The 16,667-nt window shown below is 46.4% G+C and overlaps 1 protein-coding gene across 1 annotated transcript in view; it reads right to left on the bottom strand.

Moving 5' to 3' along the window:
* COG4 (component of oligomeric golgi complex 4) overlaps positions 1–16,667 on the bottom strand; it is a 984,804-nt gene that overhangs the window by 173,545 nt on the left and 794,592 nt on the right. Inside the window, exon 12 of the mRNA XM_069654962.1 lies at positions 12,895–13,060. Within this exon, the coding sequence (XP_069511063.1) occupies positions 12,895–13,060 (166 nt within the window). The remainder of the gene's footprint in view (positions 1–12,894; positions 13,061–16,667) is intronic.

The following is a 16,667-nucleotide window of genomic DNA, read 5'->3' as shown; positions in this document are numbered from 1 at the left end:
CGATTACTGACAAGGAACTTCTGGCTATCAAGTCTGCCTTTAAGGCTTGGCGGCATTATCTGCTGGGGGCCCGACACACCGTTACTGTGATTACGGATCACCGAAACCTGCAATATTTGAAGACCGCAAAAGCCCAATCCTCTAGACAACTCCGTTGGGCATTATTCTTTGCCGAGTTTGACTTCATAATTACCTATCGACCTGGTACAAAGAACGGTAAAGCTGATGCCCTTTCTCGGATGGGAGTGGAAGAACACTTGGTCAACCTTAAACCTGTACCAATCATTCCCGAACAAAGAATTCTGGGTGTAATCGCCACAGAATCCATAGAGGAAGTTAAGGATAAAGCCAGGCAACTTGTAACTCCAGCAGACATACAGAATTGGCATCTGCAGGGAAAGGACTTTGCAGTAAAGGACAACTTATTGTATTTCCAAGAACGATTATACCTACCCAGCACAGATTTACAGAAAAAAGTAATCTCTTGTTATCACGACTCTTTAATGGAAGGTCATCCCGGTATAGCCAAGACCTCAGAAAAGATCAAGCGCTACTTCTGGTGGCCGTCTTGGAAAAAAGATATCAGAGACTTTATAATGTCCTGTGGAGTATGCGCCCAAAACAAGAGTCAAAAGGAAAGACCAGCAGGCCTCTTACGCCCTATTGACATCCCACCTCGCCCTTGGCATACGCTTTCTATGGACTTCATCACCGATCTACCTCCATGCTCCGGATACAATACGATTCTAGTAATCGTGGACTTATTCTCCAAGATGGCGCATTTCATTCCGCTCAAAGGCTTGCCAACAGCAGCAACTCTGGCCCGAGAATTTCTCGAAAACATCGTCCGACTGCACGGTTTTCCTTCGGTTCTAATTTCGGATCGAGGTAGTCAATTTATTTCTCATTTTTGGCGAAGTTGCTGTCGGTCGACTCAAATTGATGTGAGACTATCGACCAGTCACCACCCTCAGACCGACGGACAAACCGAGAGGACCAATCAAACTCTGGAACAGTATTTACGCTGCATGCTGCAACAAACTGAAAAAACTTGGAAAGATATCCTTTGGATAGCCGAGTATGCCTACAATAACTCTGTCCATTCGGGAACTGGGAAAACCCCGTTTTTTCTTTTGTACGGCAGTCACCCTCGAACCTCGGAGTTGGATCCCCTCCAAGATCTTGAAACACCAGCAGTAGACTACCTGCATTCTATAATCACCCAAGCCTTTAAGGAAGCTGTTTCTCACCTTCAAAGGGCTAAAGAACAATACAAGAAAGGAGCAGATCAACATCGGAAGCAAGCCCCTCACTATCAAGTAGGGGATCAAGTCTGGTTATCCACCAAATATCTATCTCTAAAAGGGCCACGCACATTCAACCCAAGATACCTTGGTCCCTATTCCATCACTACCATAGTAAACCCAGTAGCGGTCAAGTTGGACTTGCCCCCGCACATGAAGATACATCCGGTCTTCCACGTCTCTCTATTAAAACCCGTGCAACCTCAAACCCGACTAACCAAATCTCCAAAACCTATCCTAGTGGATGGAGAACTCGAGTTTGAAGTCAAAAGCATTCTGGACTCCAAGATCTCCAAATCTAAACTATTCTACCTAATTGACTGGAAAGGCTACGGCCCCCAAGAGAGATCCTGGGAACCTGCTGAATATGTCCACGCTCCTCACCTAATCAAAAGATTTCACCGAACATTTCCTGACAAGCCAAAACCCCCGGAGAAGCCCGGTTTGGGAGGGGCCTTGAGGGGGGGGGGGTACTGTCATGATCTCTGCTTCCAAAAGGTCAGGGTTTTCCCAACTCCCTTGGAAGCAGATCCACAACCCAGGTTCCGAGTGCCAACCAGTCCCAATTGGGACCTTTTGGACCCAGTCCTGGCGCCAGTGGCACCAGGCTCATAAATATGCCCAGTCCCAGCGCTGGAAGCGCCGGGCTCATAATGCTTGGGTGGACTTACCTTCAGCAGACCATGCTGCTTACTTGCCTGCCAGTTGAGCCTCTGATCTTCTTCTGTTTGGAACTACTTTTCCTGTTGGGTGGGGCTGGAGCCACTCCCTAGATTCAGAACACTGGAACTCTTCTGGAAGGCAGGAACTCTTTTCTTACCAGGAACTCTTTTCTTACTTAGGCGTGGCTGTGGAAGGAGACACCTAAGCACTACAGGAGGCTATTTAAACCACACCCGGTGGATGAATCTTGCTTTGCGTTATTCTGCAACCTCTGCAGCAGAACGCTCATCGTGTCTTCTGCATCCGGTCCTGGGCCTAAGGAAAAAGGCTTACCATCCTGAATCCAGTCTTCAGCAACACCTATAAAGACAAGAAAGAACAGGTTAGCATTCCGGCATCTGAAAGGCAAAGGCTTACCATCCTGAATCCAGTCTTCAGCAACACCTATAAAGACAAGAAAGAACAGGTTAGCATTCCGGCATCTGAAAGGCAAAGGCTTACCTACTCTTCGTGCGCTCCGGAGGTCTTCACACTGCATTCCGGCATCTGAAAGACAAAAGTTTACCAACTCTTCGCACGCTCCGGAGGCCTTCGGCGCTGCATCCCGCATCTGAAAGACAAAACAAGGTGCGTTTAAAGACATTCGGGAACTTTAATACTCACGTGCCATTACTCCTTTCCACATCTAATCCAGTGGGTATTCCGGCACCCTGCAGCCGCTCCGAACTCGTACCTGCAAAATAAAAAGACAGTTAGAGCGCATTGTGAAGCAGGCAACAAGCGCTTACTTACGTGCTTCCAGGCGCTTCTATTCATCACACGGGCTCCATCTTCAACTCACTTCAGCCCGTCATCCGCCATCGCCGGAACCCTGCAAAACAAGAGACATCATTACTAAAGACTTTAAAGACATTTGAATGACTCGAAACTTACCGTTCGTGCAGTAAACGACGGACAGCAGTCCTCTGAAGTCAAGAGGCCTGCGCTACCTATTCAGTGAAGAAACTGGTTACAGCACCCTGCCCCGAGGCAGATGGAGAGCTCGGCATTCACTTACCTAAGGTGAGAGCGTTAACCTTTGGGGGTCTACAGGAGAGGAGAAGAGGAAAGAGATAGGGACACCCCAATAACCCCAGTTCATTAACCCCATATTTTCTATCTGCAGACATCTTACTCTACACGTCAGGCATACAGTGCACAGAGGTCCAGCCCAAAGAGCCAACCGGGTGCTACACATCACCTTTGAAGATACGGTAGTCGCCCAGTCAAGACCGGCGCCTCTGCGAGAATCAGGTGAGCGTTACAGTTGTTTATTGGTATAATTGTGATTAATATGTACATTATATTCCCACCAAGTGGGTGAAGAAATGGGTCTTTTTTTTATGAATGTTTTATGAATCGTTCAATTTTTTAATTAATTAAAATGATTTGAATTGTATGTAAGTGAACTGCACTGTCAATATTTTCAGGATTTTTGGTGCCAGGACAATCTAGAATACCCTAACACTGTAGATGTGAATGATTTTGTGTTAAATTGTATACCTTTCTCCTTTATGTAAGAGAATGCAAGGTTATTTAACATTCAGAATCAAAAGTATCACTGTTATCCAGAGTAACCTCATTGCTAAGACAGTTTTTGTAAAAGCCCATTGAGGACTGCACAACCACTAACCTTATGGTGGGACAAAAGCAAGCCAAACCTCTCAGAGGTAGGTCAAGTGTGACCATGCTTTACTCTCAGGAAGGGGAAGCAGGACTGACGCAAAGATACAATTGATCCACATACCTATCCATAGGAAATATACTGCATTGATATACCAAAAAATATATACATTTATCAAATAATTACTTTGTAAGTAACACAGTATGGAAAGACAAAATATTACAAAAACAGGTTAATTAGGACACTCCTCACCCCTATCCTCAAATGTAGGTTCACTATATCATGCTAGACACTCAACATAAAGTGACATGGAGGAGAGTGGAGGGAACCCAATATCACTAACAAATACCCAGTGCCTGCAAAGAAACAGTACGTGGACCCAGAATATTCAACCCACTCCCGCAATGTTTAGTAGGTCCAATACACGGTGGTAGGCACAAAACACAGACCAAAGATGGGAAGAAAATGAAACCTAGCAATTAAAGTAACCATAGGATCCAAAGAACCACACCAACAAATCACAATATTTCTGCCTCTCTAAACAATTCTGAAACGCTGCCACAGGCCATCAAAAACTCTAGATATACTTTGGCAACAGTTATCAATGCCGAACAAGTAATGGAAAAATTGTTACAGCTTTATCAAAAATAGATTTCAAGGGGTGGAGATCATGAATTAAAAAATACATTTTATTTGATTTATTTAATAGTTTTTTTTTATAATGGGCCCAATACCATACCCGAGTTCGGTTTCTAAGCGCGGATCTGGGAATCGAACCTCTGTTGCTCTGCTTGGTCTTGCTTCCAAGACCAGCGTGTTGCCCCTGTGCTATCCTGCGTTCATGTTAACAATCATTGTCCAGTACTAACATTTTAGTTCTTGGCCTCCTTTAGTTGGCCTTCTTTATTTCAGAAATCCCTGGCAGAAAATTAGGTAAAGGAAAAATGTCTTGGGGAAGCCGAGTACTGTGAAGGCATCATGAAGTAAGACACAGACAACAGATTCAACTTTCTAAGTAAATATTTAATTTTACTTAAATGTCAGGATGGAGCACGGCCTAACTTGCCCTATGCTAAGGTGGGATTTCCCTACCTAAATAAAAAAAAGGACAGTCTGTGTCAGTAAGTTCAACTCAAAAGTCTGTCCGTGTCCAAAACCTATACTTGCCCTAACACGTAAATGTATACAATGTGTAGGGAATGTCAGCAGGAAAAGAAATAGCGTTCAAATTAAAGTTCTGAGTTTCTTCCAGCTCCTGGCTTATTTTCAGCGTCCCATTCCCAAAGTTCAGAACTCTTCCCAAAAGACATCAGGGTTCCCTTCCCCACAAAGCCAGCTCTTCCAGCTACAATCAGTTTAAATCTCTGAGCTTTCAAAACAGTTCCACTTAAATTCTTTAATCATCCAGGCTTTTCAATAGTTCGCATAGATTGCTCTCTTTCTGTATTTCGCATTCACAAGTCCTGTTGCAAAATACAAGCTTCTTTACATTTGATTTACTTGGCTCTTTTCAAGCAGGGGTCACTCCGTCTAGGCTCAGTTGTCGGACCACACAGTCCACACATTAGAGGTTATGCAAACGATAACCTTTGGCACTTAGTTATGCTTCTGCATTTTTCAGGTGTTCTCTCTCTGAACCTGTATCCTTGGCCAACATTTATTGAAGATTATCCTTGGCAGTCTCTTGGCTTGGCTACAACATGCATCTCGCACAACTCACTCCATGGTGTTAACCCTTTTCCACCACATTGATATGCTCATCACATCTTTCAGTTAGCTCGGTATTCAATAATGCTTTTTGCACTCTCAAATGTACTTCCACTTTGCAGCTTGTTCGGCATTCAAAAACACTTAATTCGGTCTTCCAAAGAAATTGTTATAGTTTTCAGTTTGTTGGGCATTCAGACATGTCTGTATCCAGCCAATGGACCACCCAGATATGAGTGTTCCCTTCTTCAAACTCACTGGTATGCTGCTGCTCCTCCTGGGGTCTGTATTCTGCTTCCTGGCTTCTTTTCGCTCCACCTTTTCCTCGCAGGAGCCACAGCGAGCAACGCCAGCTGTCCTAGTGCGTAGCTTCACTGTTCTTCAGCGGAAGCTGCCAGCGGCCTGCAGCAGACGGGAGGCTTCAGTGCCCCACAGCGGGCTTCTTCACTCTCTCAAGGCCAAGTTTGGCCCTGGCATCTCTTGTACTCCTGCTCTGCACACTTTCCCTCCAGCCAGTTCCTCTCCAGCCCGTTCTGCTTCTACAAGCTGCGTCCTTCTTTGAAGGGTGTTTCTCCCTCTCTGCTGGGCGGTCACCCGTTTTATACACCTGGGACTTGTTAAATGGTTGCAGGTGCAAGTTCTTCACTTCAGTTGCCCGACCATTGTTAAGCCCATTAGCTGGACATGCCTCGCTATTACAATGGAACTCCTCCACAGCCCTCTTCCTCGTCTCAGTACCAAAGTGGTGTGAATAAATGGAAGTGTGCCTATCTCCCAGTTGTTTCCTCTTCGTCCGAGTCGTAAATTGAAATGGCTGTGGGACATTTTGGGTGCAATAAAGGGGCAAAGACTGATGATAGCCTATGAAAGCAGGGGAGATATAGGGTTCATTTTGACAAGGGAAAAGGGGATACCATGTCTCACCCAAAGACATCCTCTCCCCAATCCCCAAGTTCCCTTCACTCAGGTGATCATTCCTTGCATATCCACCTCCAGGGTCGGAAGCCAAAAGTAATAGCCTTCCCCTGGCCACCTGAGAGGAGGACCACGAGGAAGAAGAAGAAGTGAGAATGCCCACAGGTTCCTCAAAGTCCACCCAAAGTTCCATAGAAATCAACGGGACAAAGAAAGTAGGCCATATGCTTGTGTGAGAAAAATGCCAGTAAGTCCTAATTTTACCCCACAGCAGAGACGTCATTTGGGGGTCGCAATTGTGACCCTTGAGGCCTTGGCCCCAACCCCTGCGGTCTCGCTTGCAACCCTGTATTACTTTTTTTTAAAACAACATTTTTAAAAATAAAACAAATGGAAGTTCCAATGGACTTGCCTTTTAAAAAAAATATCAGTACATTCCATCAAGATTAGATGACAATGCACCTTAAATAGCTGTCTGACGGCGCAATCATAAACAAAGCACCCTTATTCATTCCAAGATGGCCATGAAATATTCACCTTGAAGCAAGCTTCACTTTCTATATTGGATTCAAATTGGCCTCGAGGCCGGTCAGCCATCTGAATGCTAGTGGAGTTTCCTTGTCTGTAAAGGCCTTGTGAAGAGGAAGGACTGCACGGCAGTGACACGCGAGGAGGACATGGACTCCAAGCACAAGAAGGACAAAAAAGTAGGTACACCATTTACAGCGTATTTCATGTGCTGCCTACAAAATGCATGTTTCTTGGTTGATGTAAACCTTTCATGCACTTGGAGGGTGGCTGGGTTTGGGTGGGGCCATGCACCCATGCTGAACATTTGGATTCTCATGCATTAGCACTTGGCAAAGCCAACCCACACACCATAATGCAGCCACGCACATCCCACATACAGAATTGCAACAATCCTTGCCATTTGTCCTCTTCAATCCGCAGACAGAGCAGTGGCACAGTGGGAAATCTGCTCCACACCTTTATTGGCCAGGAAGCTCAAACAGCGTCCCTATCTGCACCCACTTCAGGATTACTGCCTGCTTTAGGCAGAATCCATGGGATGACATAAGGATGACAGCCCTGTATGTGTGTGGAAGCCACCGTCCATGGCAGGCGTGCAGGCTGGAGATCATAGATTGTGTTCTGTCTGGAGCGGTAAATGGCATGGGTACCTGAGAACAGTTTAAGTCAAATGCCTTTCACTAATTTAGCAAAAAAACAATCCAAGTCCAGAGGAGTCTGCCCTGAACTTACACGTCTGCTGATGTTTTGCTATTCTGCTGCATCTGCAATGTTGGGTTGATCCCAAACAAAATCACCTGCCAAATGTTTACCAGTGTGCAATGCTATAATGCCATTTGTCAACAATGTCAAACTTCATGCGCCTGAAAACCTGCACTCTGTAAAATGGCGCCCCCAGACTGCTTGAACCGCTACAAGGCATAAGCTTGACATTTGAACCCTATACAAATATCACCTAGCATAGCAGTGGCTCCCCCAGTTCTGCCGAACTCTAATTCTCCGTAACGCCGGTATCTTGGCTAACCACAGTCTCTGTGCATCCGTTTTCTGGTTATCCCGCACATCGGCTACCCAATGATGTAGGTCTGGGTTTCACAAACACCGACCCAGTTCTGCACATTCTGAAACAAGGTTTGTGGGCTGCAGGTTTCTGATTTTTATCAAAGGCTGCCTGAGTGTTGGGTGTGTATTTCCACACAGAGACTGCCCCAGTGCTACGTATCTTTACACGTGTCCCTCCTTGTCACAGGGCTATGTTTCCCTGGGACTCTTAATACTAAAGGTATCAACTTCCCACAAGCACAGGATTGGTGCATTAATGCTGCAGCATGTGTTTGGACTTCTTGCTTACCGTCCTTGTGCCACAGACGTCTGCGCTTCCCACACTACTCCTCAGTGGTGTGGGCCTTACTGTCCCAGTACTGCACATCTTTGTGTTTCTCACACACACTTTCCTACAGCTACACATTCTTGGCTTAGTACACTCGGTAGTGCTGCAGTTTTCTGGGACTTCTGCAGATTTTTCTGACTCCCAGTGCTTGAAGTCATTGGGGTTCCTACAGATGTCTGCTCTTTCCCCATGCAATCTGAACGCCAAAGGTCTTTTGGCTTCTTTGAGAAACCAAAGGGTGTCTCACCTACTAGTCACCAGAGATCTCTCTCAGGTGGCCAGGACACGGCCATCGTCTTTGGATCCAGACCCTGAAGGTGGACTAGTGCGGGAGGATCATCTGGGTGAGGGGTCTTCAGGGAGTGGGGATGAGGCGACCAATGGCGAGACGCGGTATTCCCTCCATTCCCGTACACGTAACTTTTAGGAAAGATTTCATTTTATATGTAATTTTCCCTCCAGCTGTACACCCCCAAACTTTTTGCTGCTGTTTAGACACCTTAGTCCGACTTTGCCAGGGGAGCACAGCCTTCTGCTGCACTCCTCTGGCTTTCGCTCACTTTTTATGGGGAAACTGACATCCCCTTAAGACAGTCAGTGCTGGGAGACTTTGTTTCCCTTAGTACTTTTCCAATGTTGCAACTTTTCTGCAACATGTAACAAGAGCACAATGTACCTTACAGTACAGTACACTTGGGTCTCAGTCAATGACAACGACCCTAGATACTCTCTGTACTTTTTTGGAGATGTGCAGATGTGTCATGGACAGGGCTGGTGGCAGCTTATCTTTTCATGTAATTTTAACCCTTTCCTGCCATTTAAACTGCGTTATCCGCGTTTGGCACGTATAGGTGGCATGGCACCAAAACGGCCATGTCACGAGGTTCTTTGTCCTGTTCTTTGGCCCTCTTGCCCCTTTGGCTTCCCCAGGACGAATCGACCCGGGTCAGTCCTTATTTGGACATGTAGTTTCCCATGAAACACCAAGCTTTCGCGGGCTTCTGCATGCCTTGTGTGTGAGCCTCCAGGATGTGGGCTGGGGTGTCTGTCCCCAATACCCATCCTGGGTGCCAGAGAGTCTGGAGTGCAGTGAATGCCTGGGACCACCGTGGTCCGTGATTGGTTCACGTATGGAGTGTGTGTTTGTAAGCAGATCCCCATTGGGTCCTCTCTGTTTTGGCGCGAAGGGAACTTAGGATAAGAGGCAGCCAAAAACACTCCTACCATGTCGATGTCTGGAGTTCTCACTGAACGAAGGATAGGATCCAAGTATCCTGAAACTAAGAAGCTGAGTCGAGGAACCGCAGGAAGGTTTGGCACCCTGAGGCCGCTGTTGTCCCATGGGACCCCTCTGCATCTGGTTGTCCTAGAAGTTCTGCGAAGACTCTTCGACCCATTATAATAGTGAGACCAACTATTCTCGGCACCTTCAACAAAACCTGCAAGTAAGCCTTCTCGGAAGTGTCCCTGGGCCAACCAGTGGGCTGACCATCTTTCGCAGGACCTTTGCTCTGTCTCCGCCGTCGTTTCGAGGAGGCCCTCGAAACTTGGTATACTGCTAGCTCTGTGTCCCAGGCACCCTCATACTGAATTTCAAACACTTGGCATTCCCAGGTCTGAAGTGAGACGAGTGCGCCAGGACCAGAGTAAATGCGGTTACTGTGTTGCCCAGCCGCGGCAACAATCTTTGCAGGTGCGCTGCATTTGTGATCCGCTTGCCCCTGAAGCCTGCTGCAGTGAAACTGGCCTGATCCATCCATCAGGAGCGGAGAAATCGTTACTGTCCCGTTTGGGAATCATCACGGTATCGCCGGAACTGAAAGCCGCAGAGACGTCCTTTTTGTCGCATTTGAACCTGCAGCCACAGTGAACCCAACTGACGAAGTTTGGTCTGGAGTGCACCTGGGGCCGGTGAGTAACCCTAACCTTAACCGGTGGCCCCTAGCGCTTCCATCTGTTTTTACACATGAGTGGCCCCTGGGGGTCCCTCTCCTTTCCACTGCTAGAGCGAACTAGCAACCTTTTCCCGAACCTTGGAATCACCTCTGCCTTCAAGTGGAGGCCCTCCTCGAATAGTGGGAATCCATTCTTCATTGCCTCACCCACCTTCCTGAGCTGCTAGAGACCCCTGAAGAGACCCCGTTTTACCCACTGGAACAACCACGTGCGCCTGCACTACATGTACTATTGAGCATAAGGCTCCTCTCTTCTTAGGGTTTGGACTGCCTCTTAGTTAGATGTGCGTTTGATGTTGAAGGGGACTAAAGACTATCTGCACTGCCTATTTTCCTTCCCCTATAGGTTGTGAATATATTTTGTGCCTTTAACCCTTTAGACCCCAATGGTCTTGTATATATCTTGTATTGATTGTGTTGTGTTGGACGCAAATCTCATCAGTGTTTGTCTGCTTTGCACATCCAGTGAAACACTGGGCCGGTGATGAGGGCTGTGTCCCAGTGGCTTCTGCCACCAATCCTGCCTGGGCACTGTGTGACCCGACTCAGATCTGCCAGACCTGCATCACAGGCACACTGTAGATGGTGAGAATTAATTTACATGAAGTTGCCCTCCGCCTTTCAAGGAAACCATCTGTTGCTTCATCAAGCAAAAAATATATATATTTAGAAGGATAGCTCAGGGGCAACACAACTGCTTTCAGAACAAGAGGTAACAGTGCAGCATGTGTTCAGTTCCTGTTCCAGTGCTTAGAAGCTACAGGAGTTTGGCATTAAGTAAGATATGAAGGACCAAATAAAATGATAACATTTATGTCATGGAGCTACTGCTGCGGTGTACATTTTAAAATACAAACTAAAAACCTGCAATTACTGTGACTTGCAACACATCCTTCCCCTCAATCTATTTAATGTTATGTTGGGAGAGAGTGCTTGGGACATAATGTGTTGTAAGAGAGTTGAAATGCACTGAATGCATATAAAAGATGTTTGAGGAGGGTAATTGAGAATAGCACTGTTGGGTTCTTGAAGGAGGGTACTGGAGACTTAAGTTGCAAGTTTGCTTGAGGTTGATGGTGTTGCAGAATGCCAGATACTTAAGTTGCTGGAGGGTGGCACTGTGTAAACAAAGGTGTTGGAGCAAGGCATTGGAGGTGTAAGGTTTTGGAGGGTAGGAGTTGGTGCCAGACATTTAAAGTTGCTGACTGAGAGCCCTCAGTGACTCGCAGTGGATGGTGGGGTGCCCGTGGTGAAAATAGTTGGGAGATCTTCAGGCTCTGTGTAACTGGCGGGACTGGCTTGCTGTGCAATGGTTAAAAGTGCACCATTGACAAGAAAATCCCTGCCTGTATTGTCCAAGTGTAAAAGCATATAGTCCAAGTGTAAACGCATGAAGTGGTACAGTCTACAATTGTCTTCTGGTTGGACTTGTGTTGGTCAGTTGCCGTTTCAAGTCTGTAGCCAGACACTTGGCAGGCACTGGACGTCTGTGCTCTGGGGTTTAGGACTCTTACAGATGCTCTGTGTTTACAGTTTAGCCAAAGTGATGTGCAATAGTCCAGGATGCTATCTTGGACATCTGCTTACATTCACTGTAGTTTGGTAATATGGTGTGTATGCTGGTCTAAACCATTAAAAACCAACAAAGAGTGCATGTGGGCAAAACAGCCATTGTATGTGTACCGTGAGGTTTCCTAGAACAAAGTAGGCCCCTAAAGAAATGGCTGAGAACTGGACTTACAAAATACAATGGTACCCCAACAGCTACCAAAAAGGTACATTGGTCTACACACCGAGTAAAATGTCTTGCACTCCCGGTGAAGCCAAAACTAAATTGTAGCTGCCACCAGCCTACTCCTGAATATGAAGGTCAGTGATCCAGGAAAGAAAATAGGGAAAAGGTGAGGTGCCCTTAGAAATGGGTCGTAGAACTTCCAAAAATAGAAATTCTGTCTCAACAGACAGCAACTTTGTAAACACACCTTTCCTCAACTAATTGCAAAACAACATCACCTCACTTTTTTGGTAACAGAAGCTTGAAAATCAGACCGCCTCAAGAAAAGAGATGCAGACAAATATTGATACTTGGGTGTCATGGAAGGTTTTCCAAAGCCTGACCACCCATAACCACCTTCATTCAATAACAAAAAAAGGGGTTAGAGAAGCAGCAAAGCATCTGCCAGCCTTGGGAACAGTTCTCAGAGGAAAACCCACTTTGAAAAAATAATTGTAAAAATCTTTTTATGATTAAATACAAGTAAAAAAAATAAATAAAAAAACCCACAATTATTATCTTGCCCATCCAGACCCCTTTTAGCGCCATTGGGTCATGCAAACCTTTCGATTTACTAATGATATGTAACATAATAACATGATCCCTAGATTAACTAAATGGTGAAGTGCCTCACATCTCCTTAAGTGGTGCCCGACATTCAAGTTGGGCAAAGTCAGACCACACTGCTCTCTTGGGATAATTTGTTGTAGAATGCAACCCACCACTGGACCAGTGCTGGTCAGGAGGGGATTTCCAGCCCTGGACAGACATGAGGTTACCACAATAGTTGCTTCAAAGGCCTCGTTATCAAGTTTGTCTCATAGGTGCTTTTCTGAGCCAATCATATGTTCCATAAATAGGTAAATACTGGACAGTAGCAGCTTTGAGAAGGGCATGCAAATGATAAAGGAAAATCCAGATTACCGTCTGATGAAACTGCTGCCTGTTCTGAACAGTCACCCAATACAATGTGCAAAGATCTCTTCACTCACCAGGAATGATTGCTTGGCTTCATCAGCACTCTCAAAGCCCTTAGTGTCAAATTTGCCCTGCTGGAGGCCGACCTGCATCAGATTGACAGCATTTGTCACTCCACGCTGGATGTCCTGGAAGGTGGTGGCTGGGAAGCCCATCCTTAGCTTGTTACACAGCACTTCCCTGATAAGAAGAGAAACAATGAGGGATTGGTATACAACTAGGGACATAAAATCGAGCTGGGTAATAAGACAACATTTGCACCAGTTCAACAATAGAGGGAAGGGAGAGAATATGTTGGCGAAGCATGAAAATGGGACATTTTAACCACATAAAAGGAAGGAACATGGAAAATGATTTAACCTATGCAAGTGCTCTGGGACAGGAAGCTCTTTGAGATGGACTGAAAATAAATGTGTTGTTGTACCTGCCAGGTGGGACAGGTTCACAAAAGGAGATACATAGGTTATTGGGAGGACAAGCAAATGTGGTACAAATCCTCCTCAGGTTTTTGGGGGTGTTGAATATTGTTATCCTGCTAAGGATTTCTCCCACGTATTTGTAAGGTCTGTGACAGATAACAGATATTCGTCCCTTCTCCCCAAGAGGGAGACTGTCCCCGAGAGGAGGGAGGTGAGCCTGCTCCGCAAGACCCTCCCCTAAGGGTCACAGCAAGTGGGACCTCACCGGGAGAGACTCCCCTTTGGGGACAAGCACTCCTGTTCCTGTGAGGCACTCCCTGGCCCATCTACCATAGCCGCATACATGGGAAACCTGCTGGACCAAACAACGTGGTATCTTTACTTTTGCCTGAAGGCAATGCAACAAGAAATCCATTTGTAAAAGAAAAGGAAGATGTCTTGTTAACAGGAAATGTAGATTTAACTGGGACAAGTAGGAGAGAAGGAGGAGAGCCTGGTGCACCTCGTGGAGGTGGAGCGAAAGCAAGTCGCAGAGCCCGTGACTTTCCACGAGGCTGAGAACATTAGAACAAGACATTGTAGATATGGCGTGCGCAGATGCGAGAAAGACATTGTGAGGAAGGAACGAGCTATCTGGTGGTGGCGTGAACACAAGTACAGTGTGGTGGGCAAGATCCCCGAAGAACAACGCCGAGATCACTGGTACAGGAAGCGTGGAAAGCTTCCAACCATCAGCATGCGTGCAGAGCAGTAACCGGATGAGAAAATGGGAATTCGACTAACAGGAATGAGAGGAACGAGAAAGCACACCCGAACAAAAGCCGAGTCCCATCACCGACCCCAACAGAGAGAGCGAGAGAGCTATCTGGGGAACCGGAGGCAGCTAGGGCATTGTTATAGAACAGGGAAACTCGCTCGTATATTTGGAGTTGTAAAGAAGTAACTAATAACCCGGTAAGGAAAGAGGGTTATTATACAAGGAGAGAAACTCGTCCCAGGCCCAAGGATGAGAAACTAATGCCAAGACTTTGTAATTGGAGTTGTAAGCCAATAACGAATAACCCAAAAACGGAAGAGGGTTATTATATGAAGAGAGCAACTCGTCCCAGTCCTAACGACGAGATACCAAGAAAGAAACCAGTTAAGAAGTGAAGTGAGATGTCTGTAACAGAGGGGTTTAAGCAACTCAGTAGGGGAACAAGTTGAGACTGAAAACCAGTTTCCTGGGAGGAACGAAAGAAACCCTATGATCTCATAATTGAAGACTGGGGCAAGTCTTATATAAGATAATGTAATGAAAGAACAAGTTACTTACCAACTGGTAACGTTCTTTCGATTGGGTGTTCCTCCAACGTATTCCACATCTTTGACATGTAATGTCCACAGCTGTGCACTTCAGAAACTTTTTCGGCAGAGGGCGTCCTGCGTCGAGTCAATGTCCCTCGAAGCCCTCCTTCGAGGGCGACGTCACCGGATGTTATAAATAGGACGCAGAGCGCCCGTAGCCTCAGTTTATGTTTTTTCCCCTCAGAACGTGTGGCACCAATCCAATGCCTGCAGGACTGCACATAGCCTTGCGGAAATGTAAGCTGCAATCACATAGGAAATTCTCCAGAGGGGCAGGCTGGGAGGGCGATGTGGAATACGTTGGAGGAACATCCAATCGAAAGAACGTTATCAGTTGGTAAGTAACTTTTTCTTCAAATGGATTGTGTCCTCCAACGTATTCCACATCTTTGACAGACTCGCAAAACAGTACCAGAAAAAAAGGAGGAGGGAAAAGAATTTAGAATATCCAATCAGATGGCGGAATAAAGAACGGCCTTACAAAAGGCCATATCTTGACCATTGATCGTATGCAGGGAGTAATGTCTAACAAAAGTGTGGATAGAAGGCCATGTGGCTGCATCACAAATATTCCTAATAGGAACTCCCCGTTGGAGGGCGGTGGAAGTAGCCACGCCCCTAGTGGAATGAGCTTGCAACCCTTCAAGAGGGTCCTTACCCGCCAATTGGTAACATTCAGTAATGGTGAGGATAATCCACCTGGACAAGGTCTGTTTGGTAACAGCCTGGCCCAATCATTGCCCAGCATATCCCACAAAGAGTTAATCGTCCACTCTGACCCTGGACATCCTAGAAATATAAAAGCTCAGAGCTCTCCTAGGATCCAACCTATGGAGTCGCTTCTCTTCCTTACCAGGATGAGGAGGATAGAAAGAAGGAAGAACCACTTTCTGGCACAAATTAAATTCAGATACTACTTTAGGTAGAAAGGAAGGACGTACCCGTAGTACAACCCTGTCCTCGTGGAGCACAGTAAAGGGTGTCTTAGATGAAAGTGCCTGCAAGTCACTCACTCTGCGAGTGGAAGTAACCACAACCAAGAACACTGTCTTGAAGGACAATAATCACATAAGACAAGAGTGCAAAGGTTCAAATGGAGCACCCATTAGAAATTTCAAAACCAAATTCCAATCCCAAACCGCCACCTGCAAAAGGGATGGCAGGAACATATTAGTCCTTTAAGAAATTGAGAAATCAAAGGAATCTTAAAGTAAGAACATTCTTCAGACGAGCGCTTAAATATAGACAGTGCCACCAGGTAACCTTTAATGGTACCTACACGAAGGACTCTGTGGGCCAAAGAAAGACAAAACCATAAGAATGGAACACTGAAAAGGATCAACATTTTGTCCTCTGCACCAGTCGCAAAACTTACAGCAACGGTACAAGGGATTTTGTTGCTGGCCTTCTGGCGGAAAACAACACCTCCATCACATCATCCGGGAGGTCCCAATTCATATACCTCAACCTTTCAAGATACCAAGCGTGAAGGTTAAGAGTCCTGAACTCTGGATGGAGAACCTGACCTGCATCTCGCGAGATATCTCCAGAAGGACTTCCTGAGCCAACTCCCACTCGTGAGAGATCGTGCTCTGCCTGCTAAGAGCGTCCGCCGCCGCATTTTCATCTCCGGCCAGATGAACTGCTGAGAGTGAAATTCCCTGCTGGATGGCCAAGAACCAGAGCTGCATTGCCTCTCTGCACAACGGCAGTGGCCCTACCCCCTGTTTTATTATTGAGGTGATGCATTGCCACTGTGTTGTCCGTCATGATCAGGACACGCTTCCCCCGCACAGACGGCAGAAAAGCCTTCAGAGGTAGCCTGATGACCCTCAGATCTAACAGGCTGATGTGGAGTTTGGACTCTGACGGAGACCAACGACCGCTGGCGGTCAAGGCGTTGGTATGAGCCCCCCATCCTGTGAGGGAAGCATCCTTCACTACAGTCAACTCCAGCCATGGTTGCCAAAACGGCACCCGCTTCATCAGGTTCCCTTCGTTGGCCCACAACAGAAGATCCT

Source organism: Ambystoma mexicanum, chromosome 1p (assembly GCF_040938575.1).
Source record: "Ambystoma mexicanum isolate Mex_15411 chromosome 1p, UKY_AmexF1_1, whole genome shotgun sequence".
Taxonomy (NCBI): domain Eukaryota; kingdom Metazoa; phylum Chordata; class Amphibia; order Caudata; family Ambystomatidae; genus Ambystoma; species Ambystoma mexicanum.
This window is presented reverse-complemented; position numbering and strand designations above follow the sequence as displayed.